The sequence below is a fragment of the Globicephala melas genome, chromosome 5 (assembly GCF_963455315.2).
Source record: "Globicephala melas chromosome 5, mGloMel1.2, whole genome shotgun sequence".
Taxonomy (NCBI): Eukaryota; Metazoa; Chordata; class Mammalia; order Artiodactyla; family Delphinidae; genus Globicephala; species Globicephala melas.
This window is the reverse complement of record NC_083318.1, coordinates 33427925-33452700: the sequence shown is the minus strand read 5'-3', so window position 1 is coordinate 33452700 and position 24776 is coordinate 33427925. Positions and strand designations below refer to the sequence as shown.

Sequence of the window (24776 nt, the reverse complement as noted above, 5' to 3'; positions counted from 1 at the left end):
CTGAAAGTTGGGGTCATCCAAATTCTTACTCAAAATGCTATTCGTGGGCGTGGGATCTGTTGTCCTGGATGTTGGTGTTACAAACATGCAGAGTTGGAGAGCTGTCTATGAATAGAGTTTGCCAGGCTAATATTAACTTTTTTGACAATGAGAAATATGTGAAATTTAGGGTTGGGGTATGGAGAACATCTTAGAGTTACTTTTTTCCTAGCTAGAGATTAGGGTTAGAAGGTAGAAGTACAGCGTCAGGGAGGACCATTCCCTTTCATCTATGTACCTGGCATTTATCACCTGGAAAGAGGTGCCTGTATCATGTTTAAGAGACTGTCTGACGATATGCCAGAAGATAGGGATGCCTTTGGCTAATAAGGAGGCTCAGTTCCTTTGGGTTTCTTATCCCTCATTTTCCCTAACTCTGTCCAAAGCCCAGGATGGACTCCCAATCTGTAACCTGTGTTTAGCAGGCAAGAAAAGTCATCCCTGAATAGTTCAGTTTCTTTGGTTTATATTAGTCACAATTTTATAAAATCATTAGGGTGCTTATGATCTTTAACCATGCCTGATAATCACTGAGACCCCTCAGTAGAGCGTAGTGTCACTGAGAGCCCTCAGGTGAACTGAAGCAGTGGTCTGGGACAAGTTGCAGGAGAGAGTTCTACAGTTGTGAATTCTCACCAAGTGGCTTTGCCGGTGAGATTGCATGTGTTAACCACTGTGGCTCTTTACAGTGGCTGTCGGGAAGCAGGTTATCAGGAAAAAATGGGACAGATTTTTCTATATTATGTGCTACTAATGAATCCATTTTAGTGCTTTTTAGTGGGGTTTATACCACAAAACAATACATGTAGGGCATTTATTTTTGGCAGCTTTCAGAAAAAAACGTGGTGATGGTTGCCTATGAAAATTTCCTTACGTGTCAATAGAGAATAGATTCCAGAAACTTTCTGGAAATAATCTTCTCCATGTTTAAAATTGCTTTGATTTAAAATGCAGTTTTGTATAGTTTTAAAATGCAAATTTTAGAATATGGGGCATTGGCTAAAATTTCATGCTAAGAAGTCTTACTTAATGGCTATACATACTGATAACATAAAACTTGCTAAATCTATGTGTGTCAAGGCTGATTTAAGTTAAGTAAGAGAAATGTGACCCAACTTAAGATATTATGAACAAAAATAAACTATACAGAACTGTTGGATGCTTGGTACTAACGTAACTACTTAGAAAACAATGACGTTTGCTATTCTTTATTAGCTTGTTTTACCTCTGTTTAAAATCATTTAATATTTTTTCTTGATAAATTAGATTTTTCAAAATTGGCATTTAAAGAGTATTAAAGAAACGGTATCCTTTTATATTTTTCCCTTCTCATACATAACCCTAGTCATAAACAGTTTTCTTTAATATGTGATCCAGAATTAATTTGCAATTTATACTTTGATTTATTTTCAGCTTTTTGCTTAGATTGTACCTGATATATTTCATTACTTTTATTTAAGAAATGTATCAACATCAAGATATGGTGAGTTCTTTTAAAGTTATAAACCTAACCAACATACAAAAAAACCTCTAACAGGCAAATGTAATGTGTACCTTTAAAAGTACAGAGTAATCATTCTGGATCGATAGTTACATTATTACTTTAATTGAATCAAATTGGACTTAGAATTATTTTCTTCTAATATTACCTAAAAGAAGGCTCCATTCACCTAATTTTAAATTACACAAATAAATACACAAATGGAAAGTTAAAAGTCTTTCCTCTTTAAAGCATATTTTATGCTTTAAAGAGGAAAGACATTAATCCAAAAGAGAAGTCATACAATCATCTCTTCCCTTACCTCTAGGATCTCTAGGTTGGTCGAATGCTGACCATTACTAGTAGTGTTTCAAGTTTCTTCCATTTACTTTCATTAAAATGGGTAATTTACGTATCTTCAAGTGAAATGGCTGAGCTTTCACACTAATTCTTGTTGCTATTGACAACCAAAGCAGCCATGCAAGAAGAAAATGCTGTGGAAGGAAAGAAAAAAAAAACCTTAATATTTCCTCCGCAAAGTTGGAGAGAAAAGGGAACACACAGTATGTAAGAAACAGGTAAGTAAAGATATATCAATTTAAAAACTACCAGACTTGGTTACTAATTTATCAAAAGTTTTAATTTTTTTCAGATATTTTGTCCAACACTCATTTAAATAAAAGGATACTGTCTCTTGGAACCAAAAATTAATATTCTGAAAATGAAAAATTGGATTGGAAGGTACCGTGTCACAAAAGGTCTGAAATACTTTAATTTAGAATTTGAACTATGAAAGAATAGCACAACTTCAATTATTGGTTAATATTTTTGTTACAAAATGTTTTTTAATGACAAAATGGTGACTAAAATATTACTATTTTGAACATGTCCTAGATTTTTTTGTTTGTTTCAGAAAAGCACTGAAAGTTGCATATGTGTAAGTCTCCGGGAATGTAACAAGTTGATAAATACCCAAGTCCAGCCTCCTTACAGAGAAAAGATCTGGAATTTCTTTTTTTGGACATTTGTTTTGCAGCTTTCTACGTCTTAAGGCAGAGAATAGCCAGGATAAGGTGCCAGCTCAAAGGTTAGATGAACATATTTTTTGAAATAATTTTGGCTAATCTATGTCTTGAAAGACATACAGTACTTCTAAATAACTTTACAAAGTTATTAATAAAACTTAACACTAGTTGTATTTTTGAGTTGCTTTTGGTGGTGGTGGGGAACTATATTCCTTAGAGATGTGTTTCTTCTGTTCATAATTTTATTTCAGTTATTACATTAAACTTTTCCCTTTCAGTTTATAATTCCTTTCTCCTGTTTTATGAATCTAATAAATTGACCTCCATTCTAACCTAAAGGACAGTTTATGTTTTAATACTTAAAGAAGCAAAAAATAAACATAAAAATTCCACCAAATGAAATTACTAACACCATCCTGTCATTAACCTGAGGGAATTGTATCTCATATTCATTAATTCTCCATGGAAAGAATCAGGTAAGAAATATTTTTATTGTATAAGATATGTAAGATGTTATAATAGCACCTCGTAGTATTCATGCTATTGTTTTGGTGCGTAAAGTGTTTCTTGTTTTAAATATTTTTGGAAGTGAACAGTGTTACCTAACAAATCACCCTTGTGATACTTCTGTGGAAATTTTTGGTGAAACATGCAAAATTCTATTTAACGGAGTTGGGACCAAGAAGACAATGTACTTTAAACTGATAGATGGAAGATACTATGACATGTCAGAGAAAATGTTTTTAAGGGGAGATTTTAATAAAATCACTTGGGAACAAAATTGATAGTTCTAGAAATAAAAGTTAAGAAATTTCTCTGTTCAGGGACACTTAAAAAACCAAAGTATATGTATCTTATATTTACTATCAGCTATAGTATTAACTAGCAGAGCTATGGCAGAGGTTAAGGAGGTCATAACAAAGAGTATAATGTGGGCTTTGTCACCAACAGATGTGGGTTCAGGACCTGTTCCTGTGACTCACCAACTATGACATACTAGATATTTTACTTAAATCTTCTGAGCCACAATTTCCTAGTCTTTAAACCTACTTGGCAAGATTGTTGCTGGCCATAAGGAGAATGCGTCATGCAGAACAGTTCTTGATAAATGTTTGCTATTATTATTGTATGGTCAATATAAAGAATACAAATGAACTTTGAAACAGTGTTTTATTTTTACTAGGGTCCATGGTGGCATCCATGGCATAGCATATTTTAAAATACATTTTGTTTACCATGCCCATCATTTGGAAAAAACCCATTGGAAGTAGTAGAAGATTTCTCAGATTATTCATGTCTAAAATAAAAACTGTCATTGGATGACCATCTGTGCTTTTGAACCATTCCTTTTCCACTTCTTTAATAACATCCATTTGCAAATGTCAGAGTGAAGTAGGCTTTGGTTACCAAACCCAAGGAAAAGGAACTGGAAGGATCGAGAATTGAATTGTAGAATTACATGTAGAGTTACTTAGTCATTTATTTGACACACATTTGAGAGTTTACTAGAGGCAAGGAGCTAAGTTAGGGGCTGGCAGAGATACAGAGATTAGTAAAACATGGACTCTTGCTTGGGAGGAGCTGATTTGGTAAGATGGTTGTCTCTCATTCCTTCCAGGATTCTAAAGTAGGCAAGAGTTAAGGATGAAGAGTTGAGGCTGTTTAGAGGAAGAATTACTTCCTGCTGGCGAGGATCAAGGAAGATTTCACAGACTCAATAGTGTTCAGTTGATTCATTCATTCAATAGCTACATACTGAGGGCGATTACCTGTCTGATCCTGTGCCAGCCACTGCAGATACATTAGGAAGATGAAGCTACAGGCATTTATGTCATTCCCTGTCAATGTTGAAGGCCCACAGATGAAGAAAATATTGGATGAGAGGTGTGTTTTGAGATAGGATATTGTGAGAGCATGTCTCAGTGGGCAGTATCCCCACCCAAGAGTGATGGACTGGCGGCCTGGCTAAATCCCGAGGGATAAGTAAGTCAAGTAAAGGGCACCCTGGCCAGACAGAAAAATGCACTGAAACCTCAGAAGCCAGAGTGAGAGGCACATTCCAGGAAATGTAAGAACCTTCATTTGGCATTGGGATATGTGTTTGAAGGATATCTGATGAGAGATGCTGTGGAAGAGGTAGGAATGGGCTGACTCATGGAAGGCCTTTGATGTCATCTTACATAGAGTAGGGTTTATCCCAAAGTTGCAGAGGGACATTGTACAGATTTTAAGCAGGGGAATTACGTAATCAGATTTATGTTTCATAACTTACAAGCTGGTGCCAGTGGGTCGGATCTAGCATACAGGTGAATTTGATTTTGCTCACAGAGAGTGTTAAGATTTTTCGAAATAGTCGCCAGTGTTTCTGAGGAAAAGTGGGTATCAGGCTTTGTTGATAAATCAGTAGCTCTGCGTTGCTGCACGGAATTGGTGGGCTGGAGTTGCTTAGCGTTGCCCCATTTGGAGAAGCATGTACTCCTTTTTATCATAGGGCTCACTGCTTCAGGCAGATGCCCAGGATCTGTAGGCATTTGGGGTTCTGGGGCCAATTTCTGAACATTTTGCTGATTGGCAATTAAGAGATAGCCTTTTGAGGCTCGGGACTAGAGGCTGTTACAGTAAACCTGGTGAGAAATTGAGTTTTAAGCGGTATTGGTGGGACCAGAGGGAAGACTAGGGATTGAAAGATAGAAAAAGAAAGGATGGGGAAGCATGCTTTAGGACAGTGCTGGGGAGTGCAGGCTTCGTAGACAGACTTGGCTGCTACCAGACCTGTGTTTTTGAGAAACTTACCTAACCTTCCTGAGCAATAGCTTCTTTTTTGGTAAAATATAGATAAGAGCCCTACCTTACGGGGTTTTTATGAGGATCAAATGAGAAAATGCAAAACACTTAGTTCAGTAACTGGTTCCCATTGATTCACATTCAGGAAAATGGTGGTTGGTGGTGGTGAGGATGGTTGTAAGGAAGATGGACTCCAGGATGATGCCTGCGTTTCTGGTGTGTGATTTGGTGAGCTAGAGAACATGGGAGAAAGTGCAGATGAAGACTTCAGTGTTGGATGTGATATGTGTGAAGTGCTTATGAGACTTTGAAGTGAAGAGATGTGATACGTGGTTGGAGTCCAGGGCCTGGAGCTCAGGGGCGCGATGTGAGAAGGGCACAGGCTGTGATTTGATGATCTCTCCACCCCTGTCCTACCCAAACCTTGCTTCCCCTCCGTCACCTTCAGTCAACATTAATGATCCTCACAACTACCTCCATAGAGGATCAACGTTACACAGTATCAGAAGAATGTGGGAGAGGTAAAATACTATATTGCCTGTTGGCTGAAATGTTCTCTGAGAGTTTTCAATTCTTGAAAAACTTTCCTTCCAGTTTACCATTTTGGCCTCCAGCCGAAAGAAATGAGTAATTCAATATTTGTTTATATCAAAGGCTGAAAAACATCATACTCTACAAACATTCTATCTTCTTTCCCCTTTTGGTTGGATTTTTCTGTTTCCCATCACTATCACTCCTAAAAGCAAATTTTCAACTAAAAGTAAATCATTGGTAGGAATGAATGACTGTACTTATGTTTGAAATTTATATTCTTTCTTAGCTGAACATACTGAGAATCAGCCCTGCCTCCAGGCCTGGCTCAGATGCCACCTCCCCCTTTCTTTCTTCCTGATTTTAGCGGCAGGAAGTCTCTTCTTTCTCTACATTTAGTTATTAACACTGGCACGGGGCCTATCTCATCCTGCCCTACGTTGTGGTTACTTGTGGATTTATACCATTTGTTCTGCTAGGCTGTTAGTTCCATGAAGCTGGGGACTGTTTCTTATACATCTTTAGCTTCTGCAGTGCCTAGTCTAGCTCAGTCAGTACTTTGAAGGTATAAGGACCAGGCACTTCTGTACAAAAGGCCTAAAAAGTGTGAACATGATGTAATCTTAATAAGCAGATTGTAGTTTTAGGAAAGACTGTTTACTGAGAAAATAAATATATTTAATTTGTCTGCCTATCTTATGACCTTATTACATATTAGAGATCTTAACTCTTTTTTTTTTTTTTTTTTTTGCGGTATGCGGGCCTCTCACTGTTGTGGCCTCTCCCATCGTGGAGCACAGGCTGCGGACACGCAGGCTCAGCGGCCATGGCTCGGGCCCAGCCGCTCCGCGGCATGTGGGATCCTCCCGGACCGGGGCACGAACCCGTGTCCCCTGCATCGGCAGGCGGACTCTCAACCATTGCGCCACCAGGGAAGCCCTAGAGATCTTAACTCTTGATGAAGCTTCTTAAAAGAAATCTATTTACATGCTTGAAAACACATAAAGTGTAATCTGATTGTGTCATCTACTGCTTATAATCCATTACTGTTCGCCATTATGGATAGAATGCTGATTCCCTGAGTACGAGAGTCTTCAGGCTGATGATTGCCTTATTTTAAAAAGGACTGTTTTTTGCAATGTGGACCCAATCCCAGTGGACTGCCCTCTCATTGCCAGACCCTCTGCTGCTTCATGCCTCTCTGGCTTTGTTTATGCTGCTTGTTCTGAATAAGACTCTTCACCCAGCCACATGGTGAATTCCTACTCACCCTTTAAGATTCAGTTCACATTTCTTCCTGCCGCCTTTCCTGACATTTTTCCTACTCCCTCCTGTCTGCAGAGAAATTCTTCTTCTATATTCTTTTAACACCTTGTACACCTGTCATGTCTGTCTTTGTCAGGAGACTGTATGAGATTTCAGAGCAGGTACTGTGTATTTAAAGAGCTCAAAGCTAGTGGGGGAAGAGGATAAGAAGAATAACTGTGATAATAAAGCATGATATATGTGTATATATCAATATATGTGTATAAAATTTATGGCAGGGGTATGCACAGAGGTTTAGGAAAGTGCTGAGGAGGGCTCCAAATTCAGGAGGGGCAAAAGCAAATACTGTTTAAGCTGGGTATTGAAGTCTGTCTAGATGTTAGTCCATCAGACAAGGGGAAGAATGACATTCCATGTAAAAGCATGCAAGTATTAGAGTATGTTACTTCCTGAGAACTGCCATCAGTTGGTCTGTTTGTGGATATGATTGGAGATGAGGCTGGTGGGACAGACAGGAGTCAAATTATGAACTGTGGGGTTGAATGCCATACTGAGAGTTTGAACCGGTATGATAAGTGTAATGATAAGTAAACATAGTGAGGACTCAGTGAGTATAAGGGGGAGAGTGACATGGTGAAACCCCCAGTTTTTTTTTTTTTTTAGATGTTGGGGGTAGGAGTTTATTTATTTATTTATTTTTGCTGTGTTGGGTCTTCGTTTCTGTGCGAGGGCTTTCTCTAGTTGTAGCAAGCGGGGGCCACTCTTCATCGTGGTGCGCGGGCCTCTCACTATTGCGGCCTCTCCCTTTGCGGAGCACAGGCTCCAGACGTGCAGGCTTAGTAGTTGTGGCTCACGGGCCCAGTCGCTCCGTGGCACGCGGGACCCTCCCAGACCAGGGCTTGAACCCGTGTCCCCTGCACTAGCAGGCAGACTCCCAACCACTGCGCCACCAGGGAAGCCCCACCCCCAGTTCTTAATACAGTTTCTTAGACACTGTAGCTATTCCTCTTTGTCATTCTTATAATTCTCATTATAGATAACATTATATTGAGCTCTTACTATGAGATGGGTACTGTTCTAAGTACTTTATTTGGATTTTCTCATTTAATCATCCCAGTAAACCTATGGGTAAATTCTATATGCACCATGTTGCTTTACTATTTTGTAAGTAAAAAATGGCAGTGCTGACAACTTCCCCTGGTTCAACCTATGATCCTCATTTTAGATCAGAGAGAAGCTGGGTAATCTGCATGGGTCACTCATTTCCCAAGTGGTAGAGCTGGGACCCAGCAGTCTAACTCCAGCATGTGTGCCTTACCCTCTTCTCTAGAGTGCACTAAGTGAGCAACAGCTCACATGTTAAGAAATATTTGTCAAAGTATACATATTATCTACTCATGTTTATAATTTTTTCCCCATTTTTATGTTTGAAAATTTCAAATCCACAGAGGAATTGAAAGTATAGCAACAGTAAATAGCCATATACTCTTCATGTACAGTTGTTAACATATTACATATTTGCATGTATGCACACTCTTCTCTCTCTCTCTCTCTCTATATATATATATATATACACACACACACACATATACACACTCACACATATACACATATTAGTGAGCCATTGGAAAGTAACTTACGACATAATGGCTCTTTGTACCTATATCCTTCAGCATGCATACCATTATCACACTTAAGAAATGTAACAAACAGTCCATAATTAGATTTCCCAAATTACCTCCAGATGATTTTTATGGTTTTTTTCTGATCCAGGTCCAATCAAGGATTACATATTTCATTTAGTTGACATTCCTCTTTGGTCTTCTTTAATTCAGAAGAGTTCTAGATCTACTATTTTTTTCCTTCTTGACAATAACATTTTTCAAGAGTCCAGGTCAACTACTTGGTAGAATATTGCACAATCTAAATTTGTCTAAGGTTTCCTCATTATTAGATACTAGTTAAACCTTTTTTGCAAGAATATTACTAGGTGATCATATATTATAACATTCCCATTGCACATAATGTCAGTTTGTTCTATTACTGGTGGTGCTAAGTTTGATCACTAGATTAAGGTTCTGACTACCAGATTTTTCCACTGAAAGGCACCTTCTTCTCTTTGTAATTAGTAAGTAATTTATGGGGTGATACATTGAAACTGTTTGAATATCCTGTTCCCCAACAAACTTTTGGATAATTTTTGCTCAAATTATTTAATGGTGGTTATAAAGTTGTTTTTTTCAGATTCTGTCATTCCTTCTGCGTGTTCACTGCATTCTGTAAAGAGGAGCTCTGTTCTCTTCTTTTTTAGAATCACTTTGGACCCGTGGGTTCTTTTATTATTCAATTGTTATCAATTACTATTCTTATTCTTCTTGGTGCTCAAATTATCCCAAATTTGGCCAATGGGAACACTTCCAAGCAGCTCCTGTGTCCTTTTCACTTGTTTCCCTCATTCTTTCAATATGTCCTTGCTTTTTGTCAGAGCAAACCATTTCAGCCTCTCTGCCCCAGCCCTGATTCCTTTTATTGTGGGACGGTATTTAGAAACAAAGATCTGGAGACTTCCCTAGTGGTCCAGTGGTTGAGACTTCGCCTTCCAATGCGGGGGTCTGGGTTCGATCCCTGGTCGGGGAGCTGGGATCCCACATGCCTTGCGGCCAGAAAACCAAAACATAAAGAACAGAGCCAATATTGTAACAAATTCAATGAAGACTTTAAAAATGGTCCAGGTCAAAAATAAAAATCTTGACAAAAAAAAGAAACAAAGATCTGGGTGTTATGTGTGCTCATTGCTACTGTTACCCTACTTAAAAAAACAAAAACAAAAATCTACTTCACACTTCCTGATAAGTAATAACACTTTCTGATGTGTTCTTAAAGTCTCATTTGGCATTAATCTAAATTCCACTCTTGTACCACAATGAAAACAGAAAGAAAAGTTAAAATTTCAAGTAAACCAAAAATGACAATACTTTTCAGAAGATAATTCTTAAGTGGAAATGGATACTGTTTAATTATGGTGAATAAAAGTTAGTTTGAGATTCAAAGATGCAGATGCAGGCACTTATTTTCTTTGGTCTACTTCAGGAATTAAAAGTTAAATAGAGATTAAATAGGTACTTGAGAAATTTGAATTGGATTTTCCCAAAGACAAAAATAAAATAAGGTAGCCAGACAGCTCTTGGGATATAACATTATATAGAGCAGAAATCCTTATTTATTTTAACATCATACTCTAAATTATTAATCAATTGGTTGACTCAATATTTGACTGTAGTTTATGATTAGTTTAAATTCTTAATAAAAATAATGTTACTTAAAATATGAGAACAAAAATAATCATAGTTGTAGTAATATATCAGAAGAGATAACAATTCTGTACTTCATTAATGATTCAAAATCTGGGTTCTGCACAAAACAAGCAGTAGAGCAAAGAGATTATTTTATGTTGAAACATTCTGGCAGGGTTACTTTAATTTTCTTAACTTACAGATTGTATTCTTAACTGCAACTTTTCCTTCCTAGAAATGTAAACTAAATACCTTTATGCCTTTAATTACCTTTGATATTCTCTATCCCTCTCATCCTTTCCTGTTTAATATTACTATGATCTCACTCTCTTCCAAATCCACTCAAAAAGCTGGGTTTCTGGCCTTTTTCTGACTACCAGAAGTATTAGCAGATTCTCCATGGAACTGGGATAAGAAATTTTTGCTGAAATCGGGCAAGTCACTTAACTTTCTGTGCTTTTGCTTGTCTGCTGGTAAAATGAGGATAATGTCTGTCTGTCTCCTGCCTTATATGGATACTGTGAGGGTAAATTTAATTAGTCATGTAAAGTGGTTTTGCGTTCTGTATTCATGAGATCATTTAACAGATAGTATTTTATAGTGGTAACAATCAGAGGCCCTTTTATTTCAGTTTTTACTACAGAGGGAATTTAGATTTGAAAATAGGATATTCAACACTAGAATACAGGATATTAGGAAGGCTGGAGGGTTGTTTTCCTCTGGAGATCTTGGAATCTGTAGGATTCTTCCCTCTGGATTTGTTATACCTGTGATATAGGGAAGCTCGAGGTCCTTTCCAGTGGAGCCCTATAAAAATTCTGCCTCCATTCCTTCCAGGTCCCGTTAATATCGCAATATAGCAATGACTTGTTTAATGCCTCTTTCAGCTACTCTTTCTCTCCCAAGGCCAACTTGCATACTTTATGTCACCTGTTTCTAAGTTACAGACTCTGGAGGACAAGGTTCTTTTTTCTGCTTTTAGTGTTCCATGTCTGAATAGCAACATGATGTAGATTGCAAAAATTACAAATGATTCTTAGGATTTGAAAGACAATCTTATTTACATTAAGAAAATCATTTTTGGGCTTCCCTGGTAGCGCAGTGGTTAAGAATCCGCCTGCCAATGCAGAGGACACGGGTTCGAGCCCTGGTCCGGGAAGATCTCACACGCCGCAGAGCAACTAAGCCCATGAGCCACAACTACTGAGCCTGAGCTCTAGAGCCCATGAGCCACAGTTACTGAGCCCGTGTGCCACAACTACTGAAGCCCGCGCGCCTAGAGCCCACGCACTGCAACGAAGAGTAGCCTCCGCTTACCACAGCTAGAGAAAGCCCACAAGCCCAACACAACCAAAAATAAAAATAAATTAAAAAAGAAAGAAAAAAAATCATTTTCAAGTTACAACAACACCTGAGGTTGAGTTGGCTTTTCCCTTGTCACTTTCCAGAGCCACCACCTGCTTGGGCAACTCAACATGTCCTTATTTTTTTTACAAATGTTGGCACTTGACTCCCAAGTGTGATTAGATTACCTAAGAAATATTATATAGAACTGATGTGGGAGTTTAATTTTCCCCCAACTTATTTGATAACATTGTCCAACTCAGTGTCAGAAAACATTGTCCAACTCTCAGAACCCCAGTTACATCAGTTAGGATGAATTTTTAAGAGTAAAGTCTTAGATTGCAGTCAAACAGAAGAGGCTTGGAACATGTGACATTAAAGAGCTATGTTTGCTTTGCCAGTTGAGACATGTTTCTTTTTCTAGTTAAAGTAATGACTTAGGGGTTATTTTAAGGGCACTTTGGAGATCGTGTTGCAGGAATGTTAGAGAGTGAATTTTGAGTGTGATTTGCCCATTTGACCTTAATTCCAGCATCTGATTTTGGGGGAAAAAGAATCTGTCATTAATTGACTACCTGTGATCCTCACCTGAATTTTATTTCTTGAGCTGCCAAACCATATGTGGATGCTAGTGGCCACTGGACCAAATGTGGCCCAACTTCTTGTCACTGATCCATGTGGAGGTCAGAGAAACAATGCTGACTTTTGTGATTAAACTATAGCGACAACAGACACATTCTTTCCTACAAATCAGTGTCTCATCTATTTTTGATGTTTTGAGAAGATCATTCAAAAATAGACTACTAAAGATAGTCCACTTATTTTATTTCTTTCCTGACCTGCTATTCACAGCAGATTGTGAAGGTTGATGTGTGCTGGCCACTAAGAACTCACATTACAGTGAAGTGGGTTGTCAAAATGTGGGTCTGAAAATGAAGTTGGGAATCATTTTCCTCTAGTCTCAAGGTGGCTAAGTATTTTCTAATCTAATTTTTAGATGTAGAAATGAAATTCTTTAGCTACTTCTAGTATATGATATTATAGGTATGAGATAACTTTGACAAATTTTATTTCTTTACTAAGATTTAATCATAACATTTCTGTCCTGTGTATCCAAAGAAAGCATTTGTTGGCTTGATGGTAAACACAGAGTAAGTCCAGATTCCTCAGCCTTGTGCTCAAGGATAGTTAGGAATTGTAATTGTAACTGTATTGTAATTGTGTTCGGCTACAAGTAACACTGACACAAAGACCAGTGTCCTAAATTACTTGGATGGCCATTTAGGGTTAATATTATGACTTCCAGCTTTGCCTCTTTTCCATTTCAAGATTCACCTCATGATCACAAAGTAGCTGCTGTAGTTCAGCCATGACTTCCATATTCCAGGCAAGAAGACAGGAGCCACCTGTCAGCCACCTTTTTTTTTTTTAACATCTTTATTAGAGTATAATTGCTTTACAATAGTGTGTTAGTTTCTGCTTTATAACATAGTGAATCAGCTATACATTTACATATATCCCCATATCTCCTCCCTCTTGCGTCTCTTTCCCACCCTTCCTATCCCACCCCTCTAGGTGGTCACAAAGCACCGAGCTGATTTCCCTGTGCTATGCAGCTGCTTCCCACTTGCTATCTGTTTTACATTTGGTAGTGTATGTAAGTCCATGCCACTCTCTCACTTCGTCCCAGCTTACCCTTCCCCCTCCCCATGTCCTCAAGTCCATTCTCTACGTCTGCGTCTTTATTCCTGTCCTGCCCCTAAGTTCTCCTCCATAACCAATTTTTTTCTTTTTAGATTCCGTATATATGTGTTAGCATATGGTATTTGTTTTTCTCTTTCTGACTTACTTCACTCTGTATGACAGACTCACCTTTTTAAGTAGCTTTTAAGTTCCAAAAGCCCCACCCAATAACTTCTGATTACATACAATTGACCAGAATTTAGTCTCTTGGCTACCCAAATATGTCAGGGAGGATAGGGAATGTAATTTTCCACTGCTGACTCATTATCCCCTCCAGAAAAAAAAAAAGCCATTCTGTTTTCAAGAAGAAGGAGAAAATAGTAATAGTAAGCACCCAGCAGTTTCTGCCACCAGTGCCTTTTAAGACCTGCCTTAGCCCTGTCTTTTGCTGCCATCCACTGTTCTAAGCACTTTGCACTGTAGCTCCACCAGAGCCAGTGGTGTTCCCTGAGAACTCCCTTCATTGTCCTTCCCCATCCTTTGCTCATAGTTTGAAAGGCTTTGTCTCCCATCCCAAGTATCTCTGCCTCTTACCTCTAAGGCGTTGCTCAGATCACATTTCCTTTTTTTTTTTAACATCTTTATTGGAGTATAATTGGTTTACAGTGGTGTGTTAGTTTCTGTTTTATAACAAAGTGAATCAGTTATACATATACATATATCCCCATATCTCTTCCCTCTTGCGTCTCCCTCCCACCCACCCTCCCTATCCCACCCCTCTAGGTGGTCACAAACCACCGAGCTGATCTCCCTGTGCTATGTGGCTGCTTCCCACTAGCTATCTATTTTACATTTGGTAGTGTATATATGTCCATGCTACTCTCTCACTTTGTCACAGCTTACCCTTCCCCCTCCCCATATCCTCAAGTCCATTCTCTAGTAGGTCTGTGTCTTTATTCCTGTCTTACCCCTAGGTTCTTCATGACCTTTTTTTTTTTTCTTAGATTCCATATGTATGTGTTAGCATACGGTATTTGTTTTTCTCTTTCTGGCTTACTTCACTCTGTATGACTGTCTCTAGGTCCATCCACCTCACTACAAATAACTCAATTTCGTTTCTTTTTATAGCTGAGGAATATTCCGTTGTATATATGAGCCACATCTTCTTTATCCATTCATCTGTCGACAGACACTTAGGTTGCTTCCATGTCCTGGCTATTGTAAATAGAGCTGCAATGAACATTTTGGTACATGACTCTTTTTGACTTCAGTCACAGTTATGATCTGCCCCTCCCCCGTCTTTTATCTCATCTCTCTATCATAGCCCTTGTTAGCTTTCAGCCAGTGTATTAAAGTTTCACAGTTAATTTTCAAATCCTCTGTGATTCCTTCATCACCCTCACTTGCCTAGCAGAATAATTGCGTGTATTAAATATTCAGTTCATGTTTATTGGCCTGAACATCACATTGCAGACCTAATGCCAGCAAGATAATAGGAGATAGTCTTTTGTGCAACCGTTTTCAAAGGGTGTTCTTTATGTAAGAGAAAAAAAATTGGTTACATCAGCATTGTGAGTATCCTATTCCATTTAATACCTGTTGGCTAATATATAGGTCGTTGGTTACTTCAGTGAATAGTCTGTTGGGTAGACGTGCAAACAGCAGTTTGTTTGAAAATACTGGCTCCCTAAACATGTAAGAAACATTAACAGCCTGGGTCTCTTGGAATGAGGGCATTTGATGTGCCCCAGATTGGGGCACTCCACTGAGAACAAACAATGAGAAAGGGAGGGTGACAATAAAAACCTTTGTTCCTGAAGAGCACCTGAAAGTACTATAAGTGGATGCTCTTCAGGCTGGTCAGTGGGTCAAAAGGCAACACAGCCTGAGCGCCTCACATTTGTTTCATAAATAAACTTTTTCATGATTTTTAGTGGTACTTTCTAAACTTCTTTTTCATGTTTTTGAGATGTTTTCAAATTCCAATTATTTGGGGAGGTTATTACCTAGACTTGCATTTAATTATTTTGAGGTGTTTACTTTTTCTTTTTTAATAATTTATTTTATTCAAGTGTAGTTGATATACTACTTTTTCTTTTTAAATATGGCCCTTTGGATGCCTCTGTGATAACTTGATTCATTCAGGTTGTATTCATATATAATTGTTAGAATTTATGCAACATCTTTTTTTAAGATTAAAGAAATTTCTAACTTGCATTTCTTGGTGATTGGGCCTGGAAATTACATAAAAGGTGGTTTATTTCTGGGACTTGCTTTTAAAACTGTGTATAAACCATCTACCAGGTATATAACTGACTGAAGCATAATACTGGAAGGCCTTCCTAGGTAGTGCATTTCTTCTCACAGATCTGAACAGAATTGTTTCCTGTTGAATGTCATGCCGTTTCTAAAATCAGATTTTTATGAATTTCCCCATTGCATTTCTCTACCATTTATACTCTGCTCACCCTTTCTCTCTGCAAACTTTTGCATTAAATACCTACCGAGCAGCAGTAAGGATTAATCATGGTACAGGGTCCAGTTGGGGTGACAAATATACAGGTAGGAAAGGCCTGAAAGTAAGACTGGCAAATAAAGCCTGTGGAGTGCCAGGCGAGGGAAGGGTTGGTGAGAGTTGAATGAGGAAATGTAGAAAACACCAAAAATAACATGCACATCAGCTTCACAGGAGTGTTAGAGTTTTGAAGGGAATGTTTGAGAATTGTCCGAAAATGGGAGCATCTCCCAGAATGGAGAAGAGCATGGGCTAATGTGAGAGGGACTGGAGAACACAGGGTCACTGTTGACCCCACTCCACCTGGTCCTCAAGACCTGTCTGCTCTTCACTCAGGGGTTACTGAAGCCCATCCCTTCCTGTCCCAAGAACAAATCATGCCTTCTGCATGTCAGTTAGACTCCAGTCTATCCCACGTATCATCACCATGCTCACGTTCCCAGAGTTTTTATTTTATCAGGTAATCCTCCTGATGATGATGAAGTTTTCATTTATAGATAAAGTATATAATCCTCAATCTGAAATTTAGGGAACATCATCGTCTGGTACCGCTCACCTATGATTGCCCACCTCTTACTCTTCCCCCAGCATTTGCCCATCTCTTTAGCTTGACAGGCCTCCCCAGTGTTCTCTAAATAAATGATGGCCTGTTTGGCCATCATTTCTCTATGCCTTGGTTCTCTATGCCTTGGGTGGTCCGCTCTCTTCTCTGTCTCCCCTGGCTTCAAGATCCAACTCAAGATCTCTCCTTCGAGGTTTTCTGTGCAACTCTGTATGGATATGCTTGTGTGATGATTTCTTCCCGAATTTCACATGTGCCACCAATTTTGCTCATACATAAATATTGCCTTGAATTTAAAACATGATTGTTTTGTCTCTTCGTCTAGATTGTAAGCTCTATGAGACCAATGACCACACTATACAATTATTTTTCATCTGTTTTAGTATCTGGTGTAGCACGATACGTATATTTGGTATAGAGTGATTTCTCAATCTGGCACCATCACGTTTTGGGCTGGATAATTTGTTTCTGTCAGGGGTTATCTGAGCATTGTAGGATGTTTAGCAGCATCCCAGTATTCTACCCACTAGATGCCAGTAGCACCCTCTTCCCAGCGTGACAATAAAAAATGTCTCCATTTGTGCTAAATGCCCCATACGCAGCAAAAATACCCCCTGCTGAGAATCGCGGTATAAACGGAATAAATTCTAACCAGTATCTTGGTAGGAATTGGAGACTGTGAAAAGATTTGAGTGATGATGATTTATAGCATTTTGGGGTCTTGAAGGAAGACAGACTCAGTTGATGGAAGACAGGAAATGTAAAATAGAACTTTCTATTTTCTGTGATAGGCTGTAGAAAGTGTATTATAGATTGATGAGCAATTACGATGCAACTTAAGGTTAAGAATGGGCAAAATGACAGAAGTATTCTTAAGTTGAGGTTTCAAAAATATTTAGTTTTAGTTTTTAATTCATTTTGAACCATTTTATTCTTGGAAATACCATTTCCAATAAAATATTATTTAATGGGAAATTTATTTGGAGTTCATACTTAACCGGTCTCTTTGGATTAAGAAGTATGTTTTGAAGCATATTTGAGAAAATGATTTTGAAAGTATGGGTGCAGGTTATTATAAAGGGATAACTATTGACAAACATCAGTTGTGTTTATGCATAGTTTTCCAATTTTTCTTCTATTTGGCTATTTGAGTATTGTCCTCAAGTTTAGCAAAATTTTCAGCCCCAAGTAATACACCACACACACACACACACACACACAACACATGTGTGTGAGTCTGTAGTCTAGACAACGTTTACTGCTCCAGTACACAATGATATTGTATATTTCTATTACTCTATTGTAAGTTCTTAGTTTTTTCTTTTATTATAAAACTAGTACATGACGTAGATTCTACTTGGTTGACATGCTCCTGACCTAGAAATAATGCATGATATCCTTTTTTCACAGCTGTGTGCCAGCCACAGTGCAAACACGGTGAATGCATCGGACCAAACAAGTGCAAGTGTCATCCTGGATATGCCGGCAAAACCTGCAATCAAGGTAGGGAAACTGTGTGACACAAGTAAACAGTCACAAGCCCTCTCTACTCCTGCCTCATATAAAAATTTAAGTTCTCATGCAAACCACTTTTCTATAACTGTTGTCACCAAATATATGAGATGCCATTTTGCTGAAAGACAAAAATATAATAAGGGTAAATCTTTTAAAATCTGTTTAATCAGAGTGCAATTAAAATAATTTTATACTTTTATTCACTATTAATAATGAAAATGGATTTTGAAAAAGAGAATTGCAGCATCAGTAACCTTAGAAGCCTTACATTCTGCTTCTCCTTGTTCTTCCACTAACTAGTTGGGAAGCTTTGGCAAATTGATAGCCTCCTTGGATCTCTGTTAGATGAAAACACTTTAATACTCAGAGTCAGGTAGGAGGTTTGGCTTGAAATTTTGAGGTCCCTTCCAACTCTGAGCTCTTTGATCTTTGTGATTAAATTCCCTTCAACTGTTGACCAGTTTGTAATGTTCCTCTGAGAAGGATTTTGATTAACTTAGCAAGTTATTTTTAATTGGCGTCAGATGCTTATAAAAGCAAATCATTATTTAGCCCTCACAGTGCTTGGGTATTTTACATATATTATCTATTTTCATCACTACAATAGCATTAGGAGGTAGAGTGTTATTTATTATAATAAGCTATAAATAATATTTCATTTTTCATTTGAAGAGACATCAGGGATATTCAGTGTCTTGTCCAAGTTCACAAAAGTAGTTGGTAAAAGATCTGCTATGTCAACTTAGAGCAATTGTCTATATAACTTCTGTTCTTTCTACCAGTGTAGTTTTGGATGAAGAAAACGTCATTGGAAATGTGATCCTCTGACGCATGCTGCATTACAAGGCTGACAAGACTTGTCTTTTTCATTAATTTCAACCGAAAACTTTCTACCATTAGGTGTTAAAAAGAAAAATACAGAAATAAAGAAAAGATAGGGTTAGATTTCACTAGAAAGATGCAAGGATAAAAGAGTAAAAATTTTCACCTATTCCTTAAAGTAATATTCCCTAGCATTTTAAAATTATATTTATTTATTTATTTATTTATTTATTTGACTGTGTTGGGTCTTCGTTGCTGTGTGCGGCTTTCTCTAGTAGCAGCGAGCGTGGGCTACTCTTTGTTGCAGTGCGCAGGCTTCTCATTGCACTGGCTTCTCTTGTGGCGGAGCGCGGGTTCCACGGCACATGCGCTTCAGTAGTTGTGGCTCATGGGCTTAGTTGTTCCGTGGCATGTGGGATCTTCCCGGACCAGGGATCGAACCTGTGTCCCCTGCATTGGCAGGCGGATTCTTAACTACTGCACCACCAGGGAAGTCCTTTTCCTAGCATTTTAAATGTCAAATGAAAGAGTTATGTAGGGTGTAACTGTCCCATAGATACATAGTTGGCCTCACCTGATACAGAAATAATCTTGTTGAAATACTCTTATTCTTCAGTATCTGATACTCCTTTAAGTGTGTCATGTAAACTCATGATTTACATAGTTTTCACAAGAACTAGGAACACTGAAATTTGAAAGTATGTGTAATTGTTCCTGAACCAGATGAAATCCATGTTAGTAAAATGTGACGTGTCCAGTGGTAGGACAAGCTGTTTATTCTAAAGTGTGTTCTTTAGTATCAGCTACTTGACTGATAGCTGATATTTTCCGAAGTTTCTTTTCTAATAATATATTTTTTTAACTTGGAATTTACCTAACATACGTGGGTAGTATTTTCAAAATAAGTGGGGTTCTTATTATCTCAGTTCACTCTTTTAAAAACCCATTTGATTTTTCCTCTCCAGTGTAAGTTCTCAAGTAGCAGCATGTTCAGTTCTGATTATTGAGTTGTCGGTGTTCATCTGAGAGTGCCAGCATGCTTCTTTTTTTTAAGTGCTGAACGTAAACCATCAAAGGTTCCCTTAATATGTCAACACCATAAAACTTTGTTGTCCTGATGCCAGGAATGTATACATAGAAGACTTATTAAAAGCAGCCACTGTTGAGATTGCAGAGAAATTCATTTACATTTATTTGCAGGAACTACATCAACTTTAATGTGCTTCAGACACCAAAACTATCATTGGAACATGGATCCATCTCTGGGTATCTCTTATTTTCAGAAAACCAGTTTACCATGTACTTTACCCTGCAATACATACCCATTTCTCTTAAGAAAAATATAATATACTGAGTTGAAATCTTGCCTCCCAAAACTAAATATAGTTAGGGGGAAGAGGATTTTATTAGTGGCAAAATGGGATTTGACACCTGTAAAAATAGTGCTGCCACTGAAGATGTAATTTCAGGTTCAGTCTTGAATATAAAATTCCAGTCCATATTAAACCTATGTGTTTTAATCATCTCTTTCTTTTCCTTCCTTACCATAAAAGCAATTGTGGCAAGTTCTTGATGGGAAGGTTAATGTTCTTTGAGAGCAGGAACCCTTTGTGGGGTCCCTCTGATTTCTAGGTTCCCGAAAACTTTTATCAAAATGATTTGCAGATGATAAGTGCACATTAAATATTTGCTTAGTGACTGTTTCATATAATGGCTTTTGGTCCTGAACACCATAGGAATGGGAAAGAGTTCCATGGAGTTGTCTGGTATAGCTCCTTAGTCTCTGAATCCGTGGACTATCTGTCAGAGTGAGAGAGGCGGCCAGGAGTGAGCCAGGTAAGTGGGAGAGCTGTCCAGAGACCCCCAGAAACGTTATTAGAGCAAATTGTCTGTATCTGCTATATAACAAATTAACTTAGACAGTTTTTTATTCAGACCATACATTTTAATAAAATGGAAAACATGCCTCAGAGATATGGGAAGTCAAATATGTTTCTTTTTTTTTCTTTTTCTTTTTTTAAGCACAGAGGTTTTGGCGGGGGTGTTGTTTGTTTGTTTTGGGTTTTTTTGTTTGTTTGTTATTTTTTGGCCGGGCCACGAGGCATATGGGATCTTAGTTCCCCGACTAGGGATCAAACCTGTGCCCCCTGCAGTGGAAGCGTGGGGTCTTAACCAATGGACAGTCAGGGAAGTCCCTAGTTTCTTTTTTCTTGAGGAGAGAAATGTTAAGAAGAGGTATACTTGAAATAGTTAATTTCCACAGAACTGGAAATTAACATTTGATTAAAAGTAGGTTTTGGTATAAGGCAAAAATTATATCCGCTAAAAATTGTGTTGCGAGCTGTGTGCTTTAGGAACTCACCCCCTGGGAACTTGCTTGGCTGAGTGAACAGCTTGAGTAGATGAGTGCTTTCAGAGCTGCCTGGGGAGCAGCAGGGATAGCAGGGCAGGCCCACTGTGGAACAGGCTTAAGTTAGCAGACTGGTTACAAGATTAGTGTGAATCTGCTGGTGGTGACTTTTGCTTGCCTCTGAGTTACTCTCCGGATTTGCCATAGCCAGATCATGTATCAAATCATGGCCTTGGACTGACCATATTCTGTAAGGCACAAGGTACCTTTCGTGGTAGATGAAATTCTAACCTGAACTCTGGCAAGATTTGCTTTTTCCCACCTTACTTTCTCTGGTAATTTTTTTTAAAATAAATTTATTTATTTTATTTATTTTTATTTTTGGCTGCTTTGGGCCTTCGTTGCTGTACGCGGGCTTTCCCTGGTTGCGGCGAGCGGGGACTACTCTTCATTGCGGTGCTCAGGCTTCTCATTTCAGTGGCTTCTCTTATTGCGGAGCACGGGCTCTAGGGGCGTGGGCTTCAGTAGTTGTGGCTTGTGAGCTCTAGAGCACAGGCCCAGTAGTTGTGATGCACAGGCTTAGTTGCTCCGCGGCATGTAGGATCTTCCCAGGCCAGGGCTCGAACCCATGTCCTCTGCACTGGCAGGCAGATTCTTAACCACTGCGCCACCAGGGAAGCCCTCTGGTAATTTTAATTCATTCAGATTTCCCCCCTCCTTGAGTCTCTGTACCCATACAAATCTCCTCAGCTAAAAAGGGATACTATTATAGATAATAACCTTTTTCATAACTTTCCCATTAGAGAATAATTTGGGGCATGTCATATACCATATCATTGCATATTTTCGGGAATGAAAGATATTCTTTTGAATTTACAGCATGCTTTATAATAATTTCAGAAGAAACAATTTATAAATATCAGTTATTAATGTTTTGACATGGTTTATGTTTCACGTGTTGAATTCCTTACCCCAAGGAAAGAATCGGTATCTTATAGCACAGAACCAGACGGTAAACTTTGGTGAGCTAGTTAAGCCTCAGTTGATTGCTTTCCTTAGCACAATAGTCGAAGTGCTTTAACCCTAATATTAAGGGAGTTTCTTAAGGCCTTAGTGTTTGAATGATATGTGGTTTCAACCCCAGGAACCAATGTTCATTTAATTTGGAAGTTTAACTGGCTGTTAATAATATGAAGTCTTGAAACAGGATGGGATTGCCTTTTGACTCTACTTTGGGTCTCACCCATCTTATAATATTTTGGTTAGGTAATAATGGCCAAAGTTACCATTTTTTGCAGAAAGCATCTTATGTGTATTCTTCTCTTTTTTTTTCCAGCCCCAGATATCTCAGTCCTGTCCGTCTTTGCATGGGGTGTCTTATGTATATTCTAATTAAATGTGACCTAAATGTGACATAGTTCTTACACTTGATTTAAAACATCCATGATCTATTGTGTTATTTACTTAAATGAGATCTTTATGCAAATCATAAATTTATGCATAATTCTGGAGTGTTTTAAACTATTGGACAACATAATAATATAGGAAAAGATTTTAAATTGGTCCTATAAGACCTAGGTGTACCTAAACAGAGCAGGTTGATAATAATCAGTTTTTACATAATCTGTTTTTCTGAGTTTTCTGTCTGTGTTGATGACTAAAATCATCTTTTGAAAAAGGACCATCTCCTTTCTGGTGCTTAAAAAAATCGATATGAGGATGTACGTGGATGTTAACTTATAATGTTTGTGTGTTCTTGGGACACAAAATAGCAGTGATAAATTTTAAGGAACAGAAATTAAAATTAAAAAAGAGAAACCAGAAGAACTAGAAACTAATTTTTGTAAAGTATCTAAAGCATTCTTTTTGAACTCCACCAACTTTATGTAATTGTTTAATATACACTTATAAAGATTTTTAGGGCTAAAAATGACATCAGTTCAAAGTTGACTCTTATTACCTTCTTCCTGGTGTGAAGACGAACACTTGTACCCAACTCCTCTTGACCAAGGCAGTGAACAGCCTCTTTCACAACCCCTGGATCATCAAGCCACAAGTTTACCTTCAAGGGGTGAGCGTGCATTATCTCAGGTGGTCTGCTCCTCCCACCTGCACGGCTTCCTGCAGTGCTGTCACTTCTTGCCAATGTTCTGAAGACTCACCCCCGGAGTACCTAGTCCTCCACATTCCTGAGCATGTGAAGCAAGTATCAGGAATTGTCACCTGGTGCTGATTCTCTGTGCTCTACAATGCCTGGAGCCTCTGCTATCCTTTCCCTGCCTCAAGTATCCGTTGCTTTTCTTCTTCTTCTCCGGGTTTCAAAATGTTTTCTAAAAAATCAGATAACAAAATAACTTCTGTTTTCCTGTGTAGGTGAAGTCAGGAATTCCAAAGCACCTGAGATTGGGATTTTGATGACTTTCGCTAAATAGATTTTAGAAGCGCTCAAGTCCTCTTCCCCATGACCACATTTGGGGTGTAGAGTTTTTAGGTCACTTGGAAATCAAACCATACATTAGCTTCCTTCTTTTGGTGAACATTTTGTGATACTAGAAAGCCTGAGTTCTGGTTCTAGCACGGCGCTGAAGTAGCTCAATGATTGAGAGCAAGTCTTAGCAAACCAGTTCGTAATAGAAGGAGAGTAACTCCTGCTCTCTTCACCTACAGGACTGGTGTGAGAATAGAAACACCAGAAGTATTAATGTCTTCATTAGGCTGGAAGATTTTGTAGAAAAATTAGGTGGCAGTATGACTCTACAGTATTTCTAAAAGACTTTATTCCTCACTCACTCATACATTTAGGAACTTAGAATGACTGAATTAAACTCATTTAAATTATTAATTACTGTTTCTGCTCATAGGGAGCTTGATGCATTTGGATCAAGAAATTAGGGCAATGGGATGAATTTCAGAATCATTGAAATTTTTTTTTCTTTTAAAAAAATTTTTTATGGAAGTATATAATTAAAAATTTAAAGAGTAAAAGTTATGGCAGTTGACATATTGAGATCTGTTTGCCTGTGACCTCCACTTGAGTCAGATAAAAGTAAAAGCTTAGACTTCTGAGACATTGCACAGTTTAAGCCTCAAAGGGAAAAAAATGGTCTAAATTACATTGAATGAATGAAAGATTATTTTCCTTAAAAATCCATTGGGCTATCATACTCAATTAATCTCTTCCAGATTTTCAAGCACTTTTCAGTGTCTGCATGCTAATAAAATTTCTGATTCTTTTTTCTTCCTGAAGTGTAATTATAATGCTGCGCAGCTTGCAGTTTTTGTTCTGAACCAGCCCCTTCCCCTTCTCCCCCAACCCAAGCTCCTGAATTCACCAACTTGCTAAAATATGCTCCTGACTGGAATAGATGCTCTTTAAGAATTGTATATACAACAATTTAAGCATTTGAATATAAGTGGTTTAATTGTAAAGTTCTGTCCTTGATGTAAGATAGGTACATGATAGAATTCATGAGTTTTGTTTGTTTGTTCTTTTGCGGTACACAGGCCTCTCACTGTTGTGGCCTCTCCCGTTGCGGAGCACAGGCTCCGGACGCGCAGGCTCAGCGG

The 24776-nt window shown here is 38.2% G+C and overlaps 1 protein-coding gene across 2 annotated transcripts in view; it reads left to right on the top strand.

The window, feature by feature from the left end:
- The window catches only part of NPNT (nephronectin), a 75920-nt gene that overhangs the window by 13962 nt on the left and 37182 nt on the right, over positions 1-24776 (top strand). The window contains exons 3-4 of one of the 2 annotated variants that reach the window (XM_030864131.2): positions 2556-2606; positions 17933-18025. In XM_030864131.2, the coding sequence (XP_030719991.1) occupies positions 2556-2606; positions 17933-18025 (144 nt within the window). The remainder of the gene's footprint in view (positions 1-2555; positions 2607-17932; positions 18026-24776) is intronic. The other variant, XM_030864133.2, reaches the window with a different exon arrangement.